This window comes from Rana temporaria, chromosome 11, assembly GCF_905171775.1.
Source record: "Rana temporaria chromosome 11, aRanTem1.1, whole genome shotgun sequence".
NCBI classification, from domain to species: domain Eukaryota; kingdom Metazoa; phylum Chordata; class Amphibia; order Anura; family Ranidae; genus Rana; species Rana temporaria.
In genome coordinates this window covers 39,120,230-39,140,742 of record NC_053499.1, presented here as the reverse complement: position 1 = coordinate 39,140,742, position 20,513 = coordinate 39,120,230, and the positions used below count along the sequence as shown (strand labels likewise).

At 44.2% G+C, this 20,513-nt stretch overlaps 1 protein-coding gene across 1 annotated transcript in view; it reads left to right on the top strand.

Moving 5' to 3' along the window:
* The window catches only part of IGHMBP2 (immunoglobulin mu DNA binding protein 2), an 86,382-nt gene that overhangs the window by 51,188 nt on the left and 14,681 nt on the right, over positions 1-20,513 (top strand). The window contains exons 12-13 of the mRNA XM_040328367.1: positions 3,739-3,862; positions 16,643-17,482. Of these exons, the coding sequence (XP_040184301.1) occupies positions 3,739-3,862; positions 16,643-17,482 (964 nt within the window). The remainder of the gene's footprint in view (positions 1-3,738; positions 3,863-16,642; positions 17,483-20,513) is intronic.

Here is a 20,513-nt window from a genome sequence, read left to right as displayed (position 1 = left end):
ATATTAGAGACCACCCATCTATCAATAAGCCTTATGCCGCGTACACACAGTCGTTTTTTGTGATGAAAAAAAACGACATTTTGAAAAACGTCATTTAAAATGACCGTGTGGGGGGAAAACTTTGTTTTATGTCTTCTGAAAAACAACCAAAAAAAAAACTTGAGCATGCTTCAATTTTTTATGTTTTTCAAAACAGCGTTTTTTGTGTCCTAAAAAATCAGTGTGTAGCTAAAACAACGTTTTTAAACCCGCGCATGCTCAGAAGCAAGTTATGAAGCGAGCTTGAATGGAACAGAGTGCCACCGTACGTGCTGAACGTAACCGCGCTTTGCTAGAGCATTTTGAAAAAACAATGGTGTGTAGGCAACGTCGTTTTTTAAAATGAAGTTTGAAAAACGTTGTTTTTTTCCATGAGAAAAAATGACGTTTTTTTTCATCACAAAAAACGACCGTGTGTACGCGGCATTACTGATAGAGCTCAGAGCCAACATATTCCTAGGTAGTCAAGCACACAGAAAAAAGTAAAAGCAACAAAAACAAAGGGGAAATAAAGAGTAATGCCGCATACACACGATTGGACATTCTGACAACAAAACCGTGGATTTTTTTCCGACGGATTGTTCGCTCAAACTTGTCTTGCATACACACGGTCACACAAATGTTGTCGGAAAATCCGAACGTCAAGAACGCGTTTACGTACAACACTACGACGAGCCGAGAAAAATTAAGTTCAATGATTCCGAGCATGCGTAGGATTTTTGTGCGTCGGATTTGCATACAGACGATTGGAATTTCCGACAAGAACTTTTGTCGGAAAAATTGAGCAACCAGTTCTCAAACATTTGTTGTCAGAAATTCCAACAGCAAATGTCCGATGGAGCATACACACGGTCGGAATATCCGACCAAAAGCTCACATCGAACATTTGTTGAGGAGAAGGTCAAATCCGGAGTCCAAACAGGTAAACCGAGAGACATGCATATAAGTAGCCCATGGCTCCCAAGTTTGTTCAGATTTTTGGACCATGTGCTTCAAAATGCTAACAATATTTCATATGACCTTTTGCCTAGCCTGTGCCAAGGATACAGTAGGCTGTTTCCAGGATTTAGCAAGAGTCATCTTAGCCCCCAATGAAATAAAAAATATCAGGCGTTGCAAACCGTTAAATATACCGGATACTGGGGCATTGAGAAGTGCTATGTAGGGAGTCTGGGGGACAGACTGTCTTGTCGCCTTACAAATCAGCGCAAAGACATTGGGCCAGATCCACAAAAGGGATACGACGGCGTATCTACTGATACGCCGTCGTATCCCTGTTTCTATCTATGGAACTGATCCACAGAATCAGTTTCCAAAAGATAGGGAGAAGATCCGACATGTGTTAGGGACTTACACTGTCGGATCTTAGGATGCAGTACCGCAGCCGCCGCTGGGGGCATTTCTCGTCGAAATGCCGCTTCGGGTATGCAAATTAGCACTTACGGAGATCCACGAAGCTTTTACGCTTCGTTTTTTCTCCGTAAGTATTAGTTTGCAATCGCAATATTAGTGCTGCTTTTACAAGGCCTAAACTGTTTAGGCCTTGTAAAAGTAGACCCTTCTACCCTGCGTCGCCGTCTTTTATTTTTATTTTTTCAAATTTTTTTTTTTCCCGCTGCAACTCATTTTTTTTTTTTTTTTACGCCCGTCGCGATTCTCAAAACCCGGCGCAATGTAAAAGCACGTCGGGAAAATGACGTCGTGAGCATGCGCAGTACGGCCGGCGCGGGAGCGCGCCTAATTTAAATGGGACTCGCCCCATTTGAATAGGAACGCCTTGCGCCGGCCGGATTTAAGTTACACAGCCGAAAATTTCTAGGTAAGTGCTTTGTGGATCGGGCACTTAGGTAGAAATTTTCCGGCAGTGTAACTTAAATAGAAAAAGTTACGTTGCGCCAGGTTTTTGTGGATCTGGCCCATTGTTCCAAAAAACACGTATCCTAGGACATTCCCACCAGATATGGCACATCTTCCCTGTGATTTGGCACCCTCTGAAGCATAAGGGTGACAAAGATCGGTACATTTTGGATAACGGTGTGATAGCGGAGCGAGTGAGCACCTATCAATTTGCTTCTACCATGGCTACTCTTTGACCGTAGGAAACATTTGTGCCATACCTCCAATACTCTTTTTTTTTTTTGCCAAATCCGCATCCCAATCCATCATAAAGGGGAACTTGGGAGAAGGGCCTAGTAATAGCCAATAAATAAGGGAGATGCTTTGTTCTTTATTTAAATAAAGCTGTACAGTCTATTTAAATAAGCTGTTTTAGCTAAAAACATTAATAAAAATAAAGTTGTAAATCAGTCACATAGTTATTTAATCATTACATGGTGGTTGTTCTGTAAAGCCAACATAATTTGTGTCTGGCGGTACATAGTAAGTTAGAACTGTATAAGTTACATAAAGGCATAATGCATGACAACAAAATATAATTAATAAATGTTTATTTCATACAAAATATAACATGGTAGTATAGTAACATATTGGTTCATATTGTAAACATCATAAAAGACCAAACTCATTATTGCGCCTCTCCACAATGTAGTAAACATAACCTTAATTGATTGGTACAATCCAGTATGGCATAATCGGTAACCATGCCCTGCCCTCCATTGCTCAGTAACTAGGGATGGAAGCACTTGGTTCTACATGCCTTATGCTTCTTATAAAGTCCCAACCTTTTGTTTTTACTTTTTTACTTTTTCTTGATGTGCACTTTATCTAGATATACATACATACATACATACGTACATATACATACACACACACACACTAAGGAGATTATTTACGAAAGGCAAATCCACTTGTAAGTGCAGTCGCCGTAGATCTGAGGGGAAGCTCTGCTGATTTTATTATCCAATCATGTGCCAGCAAAAATGCTGTTTTTTATTTTCCTTGCATATCCCCCTCAGATCTACAGCGACTGCACTTGCAGTGCAAAGTAAATTTGCCTTTCGTAAATAACCCCCTATGACTTGTTTGTGGCTGATTTGTCAATGCACACCAGGTCTCAGGAAAAATAAAAACACACAAGTGACACTGTTTGCCTCAAAATACAAAAATAAAATATATGATTTTTCCCTCTCTACACACACAATAGGAATTTGGGCCAAGCCAATTCATCATCTGGAATGTTTTAGGACAAGACAAAAACACACACAAGCATAGGAAGAACATTTTGAGTTTGGGCCCTTTCACACAGGGCTGTCCGTGTGCGGGCTCTGCTTTGCTCAGCGGGGATCGCTCCGTCGATCCCCGCTGAGCATGCAGGTAACAGGTCTGTCTCCACACACTGTGCAGGGACCGACCTGTCAGAGCGGCGCTCTCCCCTCCCCGGATAAGGACGGACCGTAGAGTCCGTTTTTCATCCGATCCATCAGACGGATGGAAAATAGGGGTTTCCTCCATCACACTTTGGCGGATCGGAGCTCAGCGGGCATGTCACTGTCCTCTGTGGCTCCATAGAGCTACACGAAGCGCCCGATCAGGTCCGCCTAAAAAGGCCCTTTGTGTATTGTGGCTGTGGACGGCATCAACCTCTGGACAAGTATTGTGCTAACCACTAGGCTGATATATGTAAACACAGTGATAACTTCTAGGATACCATGTTGCCATATGTGGCCACAGTGCTAATGACTAGGTTACCTTGCTGACATATGTAGGAATAATAATCTTTTGCCTTCTTTCGTTGCTCAGGTGGATTTGCTACGCCAGTGTCTACTGCACAGGTATCCTGGTCTTGAAATTAAGTCTGTGGATGGTTTTCAAGGAAGAGAGAAGGAAGCTGTTATATTGTCCTTTGTAAGATCCAATGCTAAAGGTCAGTGAACTGAACATGAACAGTCTACATTGATTGGCAGTCTCAGGCTTTTAAGCATTTTAGCTCTCACACCTGCATACCCCCTGCGGACCAGAGCATTTCAGCTATGGGCTGGTTTATTCAGCAATAACTAGCTCAATAATTATAATAATAATAATAACATTGCTTAATCAATTCAGTCCCGAACCATTTTGCTGGTCTATGACCGGCCCACTTTTTGAGATTTGGCACTGTGTCGCTTTAACTGACAATTGCGCGGTCATGCGACGTGGCTCCCAAACAAAATTGACGTCCTTTTTTTCCCACAAATAAAGCTTTCTTTTGGTGGTATTTGATCACTTCTGCGTTTTTTTTTTTTTTTTTGCGCTATAAACAAAAATAGAGCGACAATTTTAAAAAAAATTCAATATGTTTTCCTTTTTGCTATAATAAATATCCCCAAAAAATATATTTAATTTTTTTTTTTTTTTTTCCTTAGTTTAGGCCAATACGTATTCTTCTACATATTTTTGCAATAAGCATTTATTGATCAGTCTATGTATTTCCTGGCATCTTGGAAAGGGGCTAGCAAGAATCTAGAAGCACCTTAAATATTAATAAAATGGCCAGTAATTGGCCAATAAGCAAAGTATGGCGAACCTAGTTTAAAAAAACATCTAATTACCACAAGGTAACTGCTCCCATTATCTTGAGGGCTCCATTGGAGTGGACACAAGAGAAGCTTGCATCCACTAGATGCCACAGACAGCGACTGAATCCCTGAATATGAGCCATTTCCTACTGCATGTATTTTACGCACCACAGTCAAACTGCCATTGAGTTCCTGATTTTCACTTTACTTCTCAAGGCAGCAGCAGGAGACATTGGTGTGGTCAATCAAATCCTGACAGCAGGGGCAGGGCCAAGCCACTGTGTGTGTGTCAATAACATACACAGCCTGGCTCAGGATCGAGCCCGCAGGTGTGCCCCCATAGGAAGTTGCTTCCTATGGGGGCACACGAACAGGAGGAGCCAAGAGTGATGGCGGGGGCCCCCAGAAGAGCAGGTTGGAGGCTGTTCTGTGAAAAACCATTGTACAGAGCAGGTAAATACAACATGTTTCTTATTTTAAGAAAAAAATGAATCCTTGCAATCACTTTAAGTACTTCTGATATGAAGGGATTAAAGGAGAAGTACAGCCAAAGCTCATTTAGTGTCACAGGGGTGCAGTTCGTTGGGCATTTCTGTGACCCAGTTTCAGAAGACAGCAGGCTGAAGCCCACTGTGGGCTGAGGTCACAGAGCTGGTCCAGGCTCGGGAAAAGTCGTGTCCATATGGTCGGGATCCACCCACATGCCTGGACCCGCACATAGCTCAGCCTCTAAGTGGGCCGCTGAGAGCTTGAACTGGCCACTCGCGCCTCCCCCACAGCCCAGTGCTCCAGCGAGTGCTGGAGGGGCAGAGCACACAGTGGTGACTGACAGGGGAAGCCCTGCCAAAGCTTGTTTGGTTGTACTTCTCCTGTGGATCACAGGAGTGCAGTTCCTTTTTCACTCCTGAGACCTGTTTTTTCAGTGACTGCCAGTCACCAGCTCTCTGCTTAGGGAGCCCAGAGAACCGATCGATCAGCGGTGTTTGATCACTCGGTTCTCAGCCTTAGAGCCGCCGGTAGACAGATGCAGCATCGGATCAGTGCTGCATACACCTAGGTAAGTATGAATATGAAATAAATAAAAAAAATCCCATGCTTCTCTTTTAAACAATATAAAAGGTCCTTTCCTAATACTGTAGTACAGGACATGGGCTTCTTTAATCCTAACAACTGAGTTTTATGCTGTTGTCTTCAGGTGATGGGACACTGAAACAAGCTGCTGAAATCTACCTATTTAACCCCTCACACTCCCAGCTAGCCTAAGTTTATTGCTACTCTCCTTAGGTTATTGACCCTTTATGCTAAGAAAAGCTTACCTTCTCACAAGTATTTTTACCTTTTTTCCTTTTTTAAACTTGGCTTTACCATAGCCATTTCAGCAGCTTTCAGATTGACTCTTTGGCTGCACATTGGGAAGCTGTACCTGGAATCCACCCCACTGATAATGTAGAGGGGGTGGGAGGGCTGTTATTTTGCTTCTGCACTAAATCCTACTGCTCTTGTCATGTAGTGCAACGTGTAGCTAGCCTCAGGGTAATGTACAGGTCCAGAGTCCACAGTCTTCCTGGTGCAGAGGTTAGACTCCGAATACCCTTTTGGGAGTATGCCCATCCACAATGGGAAAGCCATAATGGGGTTAAACCCCAATGCTCCTGCATCTGATGGGCAAGTGCATGGGTAGAAGCTCTCTAAAAATTCACCCATGGTGCTCTTCTGTATATTTTTCTTTTTTGGGTTTATTTTTGGTTCTCTTCTATTGTTTGGTCACTGTTCCAGCATGGCAAGTGTTTAGGCACCTTTCGCCTAGAAAGATGTGGTTTAGGAGGGCCTATTTCATATGGTTCTCGGCTTGTTCCCATGGATGCAAATGTTTTGCATGGAGAATTTAAATGGCAGCCATTCCTTCTTTCCGAGAATTTTCTGGCCCCCAATAGACCTAAAGATATCAAGGGTGTTTACTGTCACATCCCCATTTTTCCACAGCAACAACAATATCTAGGTTTGCATTTGGCAAGCAGAACTTCCATTTTGTCACCGCTCTGCACTTGGAGGAATTCACGTTGTGGGGGACGATCTGCTGCTGAAAGGACCTGAGGGACCACATCTGACAGACCATGGAAATTCTGTAGGGTTAACACTGGATACTCAGTCTGAGGAAGGCTTCGCTGCACCCATCTTACAAACTGGAGTATCTGGGCTTGTATCTAGACATGACCCTATCCAGGATCTTCCTGCTGTGGGTCAGACTTCTGTCCCACTGGGCTCAGAGGACAAACTTGAATTGTGCCTGCGTGACAGTTCTGGGCCTCATGGTTGACTCCTCCCAGGTGGTTTCTTTCCAGACTGTTGCAATGCAAGATTCTGGCTGCATGGGACAGACTCCATCGTTGGACCATCCCATATGTTTAAATCCTAGAGCCAAGTTCTTCCTAGCATGGTGAACACAACCCAGTGCTGGAGTTAGGAAGATCTTTTCCCTCTCATTTGTGGCAAATTTTTACAGAGAATGAAAGCCTGTCATCCTGTATGTCCAGGATATGTCCTGTATGTCATTTACATCCTAGGCCTAGAAAACTGGTAGGTGGATTTTCTCAGTTCTCAATGTCTAGACTGTCTAATTTGGTTAGACCCCTCCAGATTCTTCATCTTCTTTGCGGAAAGGAAATTAAGTCCTGGTGATTGTCATCACACCAAATTTGGGGAGGATCTGGTACTCCAACGTTATCAGACTCTTGGTGCATGCTCTGTGGGCATTTTCAGGTTTCCTGTCCCAAAGTCCAGTGTTCAGTCCTGGTTCTCTGTTGCTGGTTGATGGCATGACCTTTGAAGCCACAGTCTTGAGGGATAGAGGTATTTCATATTGTGTCACACCTACCCTTTTAAATGCTAGGAAGTTGACTTCTCACAAGTCTATCATCGTGCTTGAAGGTCTTACTACTTTTTGGTAAAAAGCATGGAATTCTAGTTTTGTGTACCATTAAGGGACAATTTTAGACCTTGGTCATTCTGTTTCAGAGACCTCTGGCCTCTAACTTTCTAAGCATAAAGGTTGAATGAAGGATGGATGGCCGCACTCCAAAAACCTCAGCCATGAATAAGCACTGATTTTGTGCGAAACGTCGGCTGTCCCCTGTTTCTGTTGCTGTGATCTGGTAATGCTTTTGCTGTTCATTTAATAAAAGACAACCTGTATGGTTTTTGGAGTGCGGCCATCCATCCTTCATTCAACCTTTATGCTTGCCTAGTGCACCGCCAGCACCCTTGGAATCCTGTACCAGTCCATGACCATATAGTAGACCCACCTGGAGCGGTGACTTTCTTTCTTCCTCTAACTTTCTAGTAGAGGCCAGTGCCTTGTGTCACCTTGGATTGTTAGTCTGGTTAAGGGTTTTCTGGTAGCAAACCTTTCATGCAAGGTCACCTTTTCTGGTTGTTGTCACATCTGAAAGCATAATTTCTAAATAGGTAGCCTTTTTTTTTTTTTTTGTTAGCAACCGTTCTTGGTGTTACACAGGTACAAAGTTATTTTAAGGTCCAAGGCTTATTTTCTCTCCAGAGTTGGGTCTGCCTTCCACCTTAACCAGGATATTGTCCTTCCTTATATTCGGCCCCTAATCATGCTAGGGAATCGCCCTACATTGCCTGGATGTTGTGTGAGCAGTGAGAGTTTACCTTTCCACTGCTGCTTCCTCTTGGAAATCTAATTCCCTCTTTCTTCTGCCTAACAGCTACAGCAAGGGTCTTTGAATCTCATTCCACCATTTATAGGTGACTTAGACAAGTTATTGTTAAGTCCTGGGGTCTGAAAGGCAGGGTGCCTCCATTCCCTGTTTCCCAGAAAAAGCAGGGATGGCTAAATCTGTAGCTGTACAAAAGAGAGACTGGACCTAAACTAAGAGCAATTAAAATGTATTTATTAGTAACACAGAAAAACAATCCAACACCACAAACAGACTACAAGTAAAAGCTACCCAGTTAAAGCAGTTGTAAAGGTTTTTTTTCCAACATAACAAACATGTTCTACACACCTACCATGAACTGGGATCCCCCGCTGGTGCTCTTGGCTCCTTCTCTTCTTTGTGTGCCCTCCTAGCAAGCCATTTGCCATGGGGGCACACCTGCGGGCGTTTAATACCGCGCCTTGCCATGTGCACACAGAACACAGCTCAGCCCTGTCCCCTGCTTTCTGCAGACAGGCTTTGATTGGCAAAACGCTCCTGCTGCTGCCTCTGTGACTCTGGTAAGTATACAAGGGGGTGAGGGGGTAATACAAACATTGGGATTTTTTTTTAACCTTGATGCAGGGAATGCATTAAGGTTTACAAATGTCTGGCCTTTAGAACCACTTTAAATATGATATGCTGTATACAAGCAAGGGTAGAGATCAGGTAAGGCAGGGTCAGACAGGAGGTACAAGAAGGAACAGCGGGTGAGACAGGGCAGGAAGGAGGCCAGAGCGGGTATCAGGTATGAGGGGTAGAGGCAGTGGGATCAGGGTAAAGGGTACAAAACAGCAAGGATCAGGGTAACAGGTACAGAAGCAGGATCAGAATGCTTGGCACACATGGAAAACTGCTGAGGCACTGTGGAAAGCTACAAGAAGGGCTAAAAACTCTCCCAGCAAGCTTCAGGTAGGGACTAATTGCTGGTATCTGCTGGCTACTGAATGACACCTGCTGGTGGACACTGGAACTACATCCTTCAAATCTGGAAAACCCAGTGCTATTAATGGTTGGTTCAGTTCCTGACAGGCACATTGAACCAGATCTGTCAGTGCTTCATGGGCATTTAAGAACCAGGCATCTGTGACATACCAGATTTGCAAGGCTGCCGCATGGGCTACTGCTTACACATTTGTTAGTTTCTACCAGGTGGTGTTCAAGCTTCTTCTGATGCCAATTTCAGGTGTAAAGTGCTACAGGCTTCTAATTGAGCCATCTCAAACAGTTTGGATGTTATGTGGACCTGTTGGTGGTGTTCACTATGTTGCCCAACCCTCAGTTGGACTGCTGTTAGGCTTCTTTAAGTCTCACAACTGGGAAAACCAAATCCCGTACTGTGCAATCAGGAAAATTGGATTTTTAAACTTACCGGCAAAATACCTTTCCTGAAGTACAGTACAGGACAGAGGAACCTTCTGCAAAACTGAGACTAGCTGGAAGGGTGAGCAGTTATCCAAGGCGATGTCCCAGCAGCTTTATCCGTTGTTCCAACCCCTGAAGGTAGCTGCATATACCCCAGTTGTAAGGATTAAAAATGCCTGTGTCCCACCAAGAAACATTATTTTTTTTTATTTTTTTACTAGTTTTGAGTCTTTGATCATTTCCATTGTTCTTCTTAAGCAATTTCTATGTTTTTTTTTTTCTTTTTAAAGTGTATTTTGTGCGTGTACTCGAGAGAGGAGCCGGACTGCAGGAGTTGGGAGTAGGCAGGCCTCCCCCAGAGGCAATCTGCCACCTTTCTCCATGCCCCGGGTGGCAATGGCGGGTGTGTGAGGGGATCCTCCCACACAGCCCGCCCTACCTGCTCCGCTTTGAAGCCCAACGGGGCAGAGGGACTCCCTATAAGGAAGTGAGAGGATTAGCCCGCTCAACCAGCCCCGTTAGTCCTTCGCCTCTCTTTAAGAGACCGCGTGGTCAAAGTGCGTGTGTGTTAACCCAATTTTCGAGTGCGTGTGTAGGTGTGGTGGTTTTTGTGGGAGGGGGGTGGGCGTACTAAGCGCAGGCTTACCTCGCATAGCACACCCACCGGGAGCCGGGCTGAGACCACCAAACTCAATTCACATGTAGCCGAGACCGGGAACCGAACCCCTAGCTGCAGAGGTGAATGGCTTGTCAGCGCAGTGCCAATCGCGTTGAGCCACCGCAGCTCCTAGCAATTTCTATGTTAAGGAGTTAATCTTGGTAACAGTTTAATTACACTGATTGAGCTGTGAGCCTCTGCGCACAGCGACTCTGAGAACGTTCTTTTATAGATGAAATTATAGTGTAGTGTGGCTTCCCATCCTCTTGGGCAATGGCTGTTAGCAGCTGTCTGTTAGTGTACGCTGGGCTTCCCCTGTGCACATTATACGTTTAATTACAAACGATCTGCATCTTAAGGTGTATTTTAAATTATTTTTTGCTGCTTTTCAAACCAGCGAACAGATCCGCTTAAAAGGTCAGTCCACCTTTGTCATCCCATCCGATACTGGTAGCTGCAGGAGAGTGAAGTCACTTGACAATGTTGTGACTATTTTGAGGGGTTCTCATCAACTATTTTGGATTTTTTATTTTATATAGTCAAGTTAAATTACCCATCAACTTATATATCCCATGCAAACTCTTAGCTGGATTTAGGTAGATGGGCGCATCTTTCAGGCGGCGTAGCGTATCGTATTTACGCTACGCCGCCATTAAGTCAGAGAGGCAAGTGCTGTATTCACAAAGCACTTGCCTCCTAAGTTACGGCGGCGTAGCGTAAATGGGGCCGGCGTAAGCGCGCCTAATTCAAATGAGGATGAGGGGGGCGGGTTTTATGTAAATTATTGGTGACCCAACGTGATTGACGGTTTTTACGAACGGCGCATGCGCCGTCCGTGTACATATCCCAGTGTGCATTGCTCCAAAGTACGCCGCAAGGACGTATTGGTTTAGACGTGAACGTAAATTCCGTCCAGCCCCATTCACGGACGACTTATGCAAACAACGTAAAGTTTTCAAATTTCAACGCGGGAACGACGGCCATACTTAACATTGGCTAGGCCACCTAGGGGGCAGCTTTATCTTTACGCCGGCGTACCTCTTACGGAAACGGCGTATCTTTACTGCGACGGGCGCACGTACGTTCGTGAATCTGCGTATATAGTCATTTGCATATTCTATGCCGAACTCAATGGAAGCGCCACCTAGCGGCCAGCGTAAATATGCACCCTAAGATACGACGCGTAGGAGACTTACGCCGCTCGTATCTTAGCCTAATTTAAGCGTATCTGGTTTCCAGAATACGCTTAAATTTACGACGGCGTAGATTCAGAGTTACGACGGCGTATCTACTGATACGCCGGCGTAACCCTACGTGAATCTAGCTATCTGTATTTCAGTTCTTCAGCAGTAAATTCCAGGGGTTAGAAAAAAAAACTTGATTTATTAGCTTTAATTAAAATGTTTTAACTTCATCTACCTTCATCTTCTTCTCTATACTCTCTATATTCTTCTTACTATATTTACAACATGGTGAAATACTTCCACATAGTTACTTTTTTTTTTTTTAAACTGTTTTGTATCTACAGTATCTGCAAGATATTTATCAGCTTGGTCTTCTTAACTGTTAAAAAAATATGGTCCTTGTTTGGTGCCTGCTTGGGTGCCCCCAGAGCAAGCTGCTTACTCTGGGGGCACCCAGCAGGAGGGAGGAGCCAGGAGCGTCAGTGTGGGACCCGATAAAAGGAGGATCCAGGCTGCTCTGTGCAAAACCATTGCTCAGTGCAAGTTCGTATAACATGTTTGTTAATTTTTATTTTTTTAACAAACCTTTAATATCGCTTTATGGTAGGCCATAGATGATGCGCTTTCCTTGTGGTTGCAGGAAAGAAAATCGCCCAATTCCCCCATCAAAACAGTGCCAGGAGAACACCGCGATTAACGGCTATATAGCGGCTGGCAATAGTCGCATGTAAAAATCGGACATGCTGGTTGTATAAAAGTCAATTGATGGATCGACTTGGGTTCAGTCAGCCTGCCAATAGACGGTTTGGATCTTAGCTGATCCCTGCTGATCTGGCCTAGATTTGAATCCTCTATGGCCGGCTTAAGACATCAGCAGGATTGTGGCGAAAAATATTCCAGTGGTCTCCTTTGTTCTTTTGCAAAATTATATATTTAACATTTCAGAAAATTGCACATATGGTGGGAAAAATTACAGCTTATTTCGGATTTGTAATAAAAAGGGAAAGGTTATTGGTAAGTTAATTTAATGATTTAGACTGGAAATGGTAAATGTAATCTTTATGTTGTATGCGTTTTTTACTTAACCAAGGAAATTTAGTATTACGTTGATCTAATAAACTGAAAGGACAGACTCCACTCTTTAGAACAAGAGATCTCTTGGCATTCGAAGACAAAATTATGAGCTTCTTTATTTCCTCATAATTCAGGAGCCCGTACTAGTACATCTGTCAGTGAGCCTTCTGTCCTGAGGTCCTAAGGCCCTTTTTTGCATTCTTAGAAGCAGAAGTATTGAATAGATTCATCTTCACTGCCTGAGAAACAGAATGTGGACTGCAAGTCTAAAATCTATGGCTTGTGTTTTTAAGACACATATTTAATTTATTCACAGATTACATTAAGAGCAGACCTGAACTGTGGAAACTGTGTCTAAAAATGGAGGCAGAGGGCACAGGGTTATTCACCAAAATTGCCTGTATGCTCCCTGTAGCTCATCTATTCCCCAATACTGACTTACCATGCCTTGTTCGTCATTTTGTCTTTTTTTGGAAGTGGACATGTTGGTAGACACTTTCTTTCCTTTATATCAGAGCTGATCCCATGATGACCAGTGATCTTCTGATTGATAATTGAGTAGTCAGAAAGCAGATGAAGTGCAGAAATCCCAAATTGACAGAATGAAGCAGAAGCAGGGAGATCCTTGCTCTACAGCTTTCTCCCCAGCAACAAGGGTGGACAGTACAGTAGTGAAAGCAACAAATCAATAGAGACTAGCAGTCAGACACAAAGCACCATAGATTATCGTTCACTGCATATAGATCTATAAGGCTCAAGGCACTCCAGAGTGATATAAACCCTCTGTTTTTTTAAGCACTTTCAGCAGCTGCTTTAATAACTTATTGAGTATGCAGCTTTATCTTTTATTCCTTTCATATGTTTCATTTTAGGTTCAAGCCATGATTTCTGCCCCAAGTTTCTTTTTCAGGTAGTTTCCTTTCTTTTGCAGCATCTTACTGCATCACCCTTGCATGAGGGAACCAGAGTTGTGTCTCCTTACACTGTGTACGTCAATAGAGACACATAGTCCTTTAGCTTAGGATAGCAGGACACTACCCTGCTCCTCTTTACACTGCTGCCCTTCCATTTTCCAAGGCTAACCAAAGCCGGCCTTACAGTGAATGTAAACCCACTCTCATCCTTTCTAAACTACTGCCATAGTGCTGATCTATAAATATATACATGCCTTCTGCATGTATCCTTACCTGTCAAATGTCTCCCCTCTGTCTGTTATAAGAACTGAAAAACTGCAGATTCTGTGGGTGGATCTGTTGTCTGGAGATCGGTGGGTGGAGTCGTGATGTCAGTAGACTCTCCGCCCTCCTCTATACTCCCCTTGTCAACATGCATTTTTCCTGTGTATTCCTTACACTAAATTCTGCTATGATACCAACATCCAGTCAAAATCCAGAAAAGTAACCACATGACTTCAGAAAAGGAGTGGGGGTGGGAATTAAAAAATTAATGCCTCTCTCAGGCTAGTGCATGAGATATGCAAGTAACCTGTCACTCACAGCAAGGGGCTAAGGTTTTTCTTTGCATGTGTGTTTTATTTCACTGAACAATAAAAGAGGATTGCTCAGAGCTGGATTAACTCTGTGTGGCAAGACTGGGCACAGATGATGGGAAATCTTATACTGTACATTGTGACATAAAAAAATAATAATAAATTTGGATTTACATCCACTTTAAATGGTTTTTAATTCGGCCAGTCCGTCAGGGACCAGACAAATTTCAATCCATGTGTGGGCAGGCTGTCTTTACACAAGTCGATCTATTGAGTTCACAAGTGAAATGAAGTTGAAATAAGTGATTCCCAAAAATATATAAAAATGTGCCGCAGAAAAAGTGGTGACCACATCCACTCTTGTTAATGGAAATCCAAAAGGTAGTGTAAATTTCCTTTTACTTAAATGTAGTCATCAACAGGTGACGAGTGCCAAAACCATCTTAGGGGACATCCCAGTGGATGTCCTCAATCATACGTGCATCCAGGTATTTGACATAAAAAGACAAATCAGGAAGCTGTACAGATCAACGAATAGAACTGACACCATGTACTATGGCAGAACTGTTTTTCCAACGGAGAATACTGTCGGCAATGACTCCCCTACTCTGCAGTCATCCCCCTCCTCATCTTTCTCCCAGCCTGGACTGATCTGTCATGACCCCAAGTGCCCTTATGCCGCATACACACAACCATTTTTCACGATGTGAAAAATTACATTTGTGTGGGCTCCAGAGCATTTTTCGCGACGTTAAAAATGGGCATTAAAAATTTAGAACATGCTCTAAATTTTCACATTGTTTTTCACGTCGTAAAAAATGGTCGCGTGTAGGCTTTAACGACGTGAAAAAAAAACGTGCATGCCCAGAAGCAAGTTATGAGATGGGAGCGCTCGTTCTGGTAAAACTAGCGTTTGTAATGGAGATAGCACATTCATCGCGCTGTAACAGACTGAAAAGCACGAGTTGACTCTCACCAAACTTTTACTAACACGAAATCGGCAAAAGCAGCCTCAACCCCCTTCCCCCCCACTCTCTGGCCAACTCCACCCTTCCTCTTGGCCTCCTTTTTTACTGTTCCTTTTGGTGGCAGGTCCCCTTTGGCCCGTCCCCTGTCCTTTCCTCTTTCTTACCTACATACCTGGGAAACTTCTCAGGCTTAAAGAAAAAAGTTGGGATCTGGCCTGTGTGGCGCCGACACCCCGTTTACCACATAGCGGATGTGTATGAGCCCCCCTCAGCAATAAAAGGCCCAACCGCCGAATTACACATAGTGATGTGATTATTTGGAGAGGTTTCGGGCGCACAAGGAATATTGTGTTATGACATATGTTGTTTCCTATGCCCCCCTCACCCCATGATGCTCCATGTTTTTGGAGATACTGTACAGTTTGATGTGACACTCTATGACAATGTGTTGATGTTTGATTACATGCCTTACTTTGTACCATGTCGGTCCGCATGGGCCCTGTAACGGGATGACCCGTGACACCCAGAGACTTTTGAGGGATGGGGGATACTCCTGTGCCAGCGGCCCTAAGAACTCTTGGGTCTAAGTTCACCCTGTGCCCCTTTTGGGCATAGGGTGGCTAATCATAATTCATGTATTACATGAGATGGGACATTAATAATAGTCCATATTGCTGGATCTTGAGAGATTGCAAGTTGTTGGTTAATTATGACCCAACCAGTCAATAGTGACTCATCTCTCTGTGAAGACTGTTAACATGTTAAATAAGGCTGGCTCTTGAAAGGCTTTAATTGTGTGATAACACTGTCTACAGCCTATTGATGCTCAGAGGTGTGAATAGGTGTCAAGCTGTATGCGGAGACAGAACGTCTGCCTAGGTAACTCAGTGTGTGATGGTGTTTTGTTTGTTATGCTGTTAATGAAGGAATGTGCAGTGATGAGATCATGATAATTAAAGGCCGGCGCCGACACGTCTAGAATGGTTAGTAATTAGCCTTGGTGTGTGATTGGGGGGGTGGAGATCTCATTGTCCCTTTGAATACTGTCACATGCTTGGAACTGTATATAAGACTGAAAGAAACCATTAAAGTTGTCATTACATTGGGAACAAGCACAGAGCTGTGTCTCGTCTTGATTCTGGGAAAATGGAATGCCTGCTGATTTGTCTGTGTGTCAGATGAGCTGTCGTGGGTGGGATGGAAGGTCGTAAACGCTGGTGACCGTTACAGGCCCCTTCCCTGTTTATAAATAAACAATTAAAAAAAAAAAAAGCAGCCCCAAGGGTGGCGCCATCCGAATGGTACTTCCCCTTTATTGTGCCGTCGTACATGTTGTACGTCACCACGCTTTGCTCGAGCATTTTTTTTTTTCAAGATTGTGTGTGGGGGCAAGGCCGGCTTAACAAGAATCGGGTTGAAAAAAATGTCGTTTTTTCTAGACCATTAAAAATGGTCGTGTGTACGCAGCATTAGTCCCTGGTGTCGGTCCCATTCATTTGAATCTTTCCCTAAAACTGAAGTCTAGGCAGAAATACTATGTCAGCCTCCTCTACTCTCTTGTACAGTAAAATTCAGACAACAGTGCTTGGAGTGACTCAAGTTTTGCTGCATGCACATGTGCTGTCAAAAAACAATGAATAATGAAATGTTCTTTTGCATTATTTCATAAAATTGTTTTGCTGTCCTATGTAGGTGAAGTGGGCTTTTTGGCCGAAGAGCGAAGAATCAACGTAGCAGTAACCCGCGCTCGTCGCCATGTTGCCGTTATTTGTGATTCCCATACAGTCAGCAACAGCAAATTTCTCAAAGACCTTGTGACTTACTTCAACGAACACGGTGAGGTCCGAACAGCTTTTGAATTTCTTGATGACATCATCCCCGAGAAATATTCCCATGAGAGTGAAAGTTGTAAACAACCAGAAACCACTATTAAGAAAGACAGCAAAGCAAAGCCCAAAAAATCTGGAAATTCAAACTTTAGCAGTCATAAGCCCAACACTACACCTGAGTCTCAGGCAAAGGAGAAGAGCATAAGAAAGCAAGATAACTCTGTTAATGACTTCCCGCAATCTAACAACTTGGGTGACCAAACAGAAAGTTTAGCCAAGGAAAAACTGCAGGAAGAGATTGAGGACTTTATAGCAGATCACGATAAAACCCAGTTAATGTTCCCTTCAACACTCACTTCACATAACCGTTTACAAGTCCACCAGATAGCAGAGAAATATGGACTACAACATGTAAGCACTGGAGAAGGCAGAAACAGATGTATTACACTTTCCAAAGTCATTTCAGCCGATGCCGTATCACAGAAAATAGATGATTCTGTTGCACAGAAACCTTTTCAGTCACAGACATCAGAAAAAGAAGCAAAAGAAAAGCAAATCCAGCCTAAAGCGTCTCCCAATAACCTTGATTTGAAGCACTTGCACATGGAACGCATGCAGAGGGAGAAAGAAAAGCTTGAAGAAAAAAGAAAGAAGGAATCCGCGGTGCCAAAAGCTGCTCAAAAGAAGATGTCCGATGTAAAACGTGGGTTTGATTCTTTTTTTCTTTAGATCTGTGGATTTCCAAAAATGAAAATGATCTGGGGCCAGATTCACGTAGGAGGGCGTATCTTTGTGCGGGCGTAGCGTATCCTATATACGCTACGCCGCCGTAACTTAGAGAGGCGAGTACCGTATTCACAAAGAACTTGCGCCCTAAGTTACGGCGGCGTAGCGTAAATGGGCCAGCGTAAGCCCGCCTAATTCAAAGTAGGCTGGTAGGGGGCGTGTTGTATGGAAATGAATCGTGACCCCACGTAAATGACGCGCGCATGCTCAGTATGGCGTCAAATTTTCTCCCAAAGTTACGCCGGCTCAATGTTTAGTCGACGTGAACGTAACCTACGCCCATCCCCATTCACGGACGACTTGCGCAAACGGCGTAAAATACGACGCTGTTCCGACGTTTCCAATCTCCATACCTTAACATTACTTACCCCTGCTTTATGAGGGGTAAAGTTACGCCGGTCGTACGCCTTACGGAAACAGAGTATTTTAATACGCCGGCGCAAGTACGTTCGTGAATCGGCGTATCTAGCTCATTTGCATATTCAACGCGGAAATATACAGAAGCGCCCCCTAGCGGCCAGCGTAAATATGCACCTAAGATACAACGGCGTAAGACACTTACGTCAGTCGTATCTTAGACAAATTCTGGCGTATCTGATTCTTTGAATCAGGCGCCGAGATACGACGCTTCACATTCAGATTTACGACGGCGTATCTGGAGATACGCCGTCGTAAGTCCTTTGTGAATCTGGGCCCTGGTGTTTGAGCCCCTGACAGGGCTAGCTATAATTTTGTTCACTGGCCGGTGGGTGAAAGGGTTGATGATATTAATAGTTATCCATTATGAATAAAATACAGACCTTAGGCCCCGTACACACGAGAGGATTTATCCGCGGATACGGTCCACCGGACCGTTTCCGCGGATAAATCCTCTTGAGGATTTGCGAGGATTTTGATCCGATGGAGTGTACTCACCATCGGATCGAAATCCGCGCCGAAATCCCATCGCGTTGACGTGTCGCGCCGTCGCCGCAATAATGACGCGGCGACGTACGCGACGCTGTCATATAAGGAATTCCACGCATGCGTCGAATCATTACGACGCATGCGGGGGATTCATTCGGACGGATTGATCCGGTGAGTCTGTACAGACCAGCGGATCAATCCGTTGGGATGGATTCAAGCGGATAGATTTGAAAGCATGTCTTCAAATTTTTATCCGCTGGAAATCCATCCCAGGGGATAAAAATCCGCGGAAACAGATCCGCTGGATTGTACACACCAGGGGATCTATCCGCTGGAGCCGGTCCGCGGATCAATTCCAGCGGATGGATCCTCTCGTGTGTACGGGGCCTTACACAGTACAGAATATTATAAAAGGTCCAAGTTAACTGAACTGTGGCCTAAAAAGGCAAAGGTAAGAAACCAGTATTGTCTGTTGGATTCCTGCAGCTAATATTTTTTTCTAATAATGACTTGTGCCTTGTGTCTGTGTAGAAGGGGCCATCATAGTGGAGGTGCAGGGCTTTGGTTGTTCATTTTGGATCTACCTTCTGATAACTGGTGACCTAATGACCACTGGGGAAATATTCAAGTAGCAACAAAAGATGTGCAAAAAGGATAGATCCACAGGAAAAAAAAGGTGGAAGCAGGGAAATCCTAGCTCCTGCAGGTCCACAGGTACAGCGTTCTCTCCAGCATGCAGAACAGTGAGCAGCATAGGAATGACAACAAAATTTAACTCCATATCCTTGAGATTAGTAGTCGGAGGCGACGTTTCTTTAGGTGATTCTTCAAAGATAAGTTAAGGATTAAAAACAAAAACAAAAAAAAACCAGTCATACTTACCTAGGTCCCCCCGCCGGCCCTGCAGTGAGAACTGATCGATAAAACAATGCTGATCGCTCAGTTCTCCCCCTCAGCTCTGAACAGAGAGCCGTGACAGTCAGCGTTCACTGTAGAACTAGGTTCTGGAGGGTGAAGAAAAAAATTCCGGACGGCTTCACTTCCAAAAATCCTTTTATTGTGACAAGTGGTTAACAGGTGGAGCAGGGGATAAAGAGGTAGACGCGCTTCGCGCAAATATCGGCGCTTAGATAAAAATCCTTTTATTGAAGCTTCATATGACAAGTGGTTGACAGATGGAGCAGGGGACAAAAGGGTAGACGCGTTTTGCGCAAATATCGGCACTTAGTCATGACTAAGCACCAGGGGCGTACCTAGAGCATTTGGCACCCGGGGCGGATCCTACATCTGGCACCCCCCCCCCCCCCAACGTTTACCTGAAAAAACCCTGAAAAAAACATTGGAAAATAAGTTATTAACTTACTTAAACCTATTTCAATTATTTATAACATTTACTGAACAGATAATACATGTCTACATTCTGCACACTGTAAATCGCACATGTCTACATTCTGCACACTAAGTCGCACGTGTCTACATTTTGCACACTAAATCGCACATGTCTACATTTTGCACACTAAATCGCACATGTCTACATTTTGCACACTGTAAGTCGCATGTGTCTAAATTCTGCACACTAAGTCGCACATGCCTACATTCTGCAACCCTCCCAATCAGGTCAGCTACAGTGTTACACTATACACATGGCAGGGGGTGGTGGACACAGTAATCACCCCCACCCCCCCAATCAGGTCAGCTACATACAGTGCTAGTACACATGGCAGGGGGTGGCAGAAACAGTAATCACCCCCACCCCAACCCCCCCCCCCCCAAATCAGGTCAGCTGCATACAGTGCTAGTACACATGGCAGGGGGTGGCAGAAACAGTAATCACCCCCCCCCCCCCCAAATCAGGTCAGCTACATACAGTGCTAGTACACATGGCAGGGGGTGGCAGAAACAGTAATCACCCCCCCCCCCCCAATCAGGTCAGCTACATACAGTGCTAGTACACATGGCAGGGGGTGGCAGAAACAGTAATCACCCCCCCCCCCCAAATCAGGTCAGCTACATACAGTGCTAGTACACATGGCAGGGGGTGG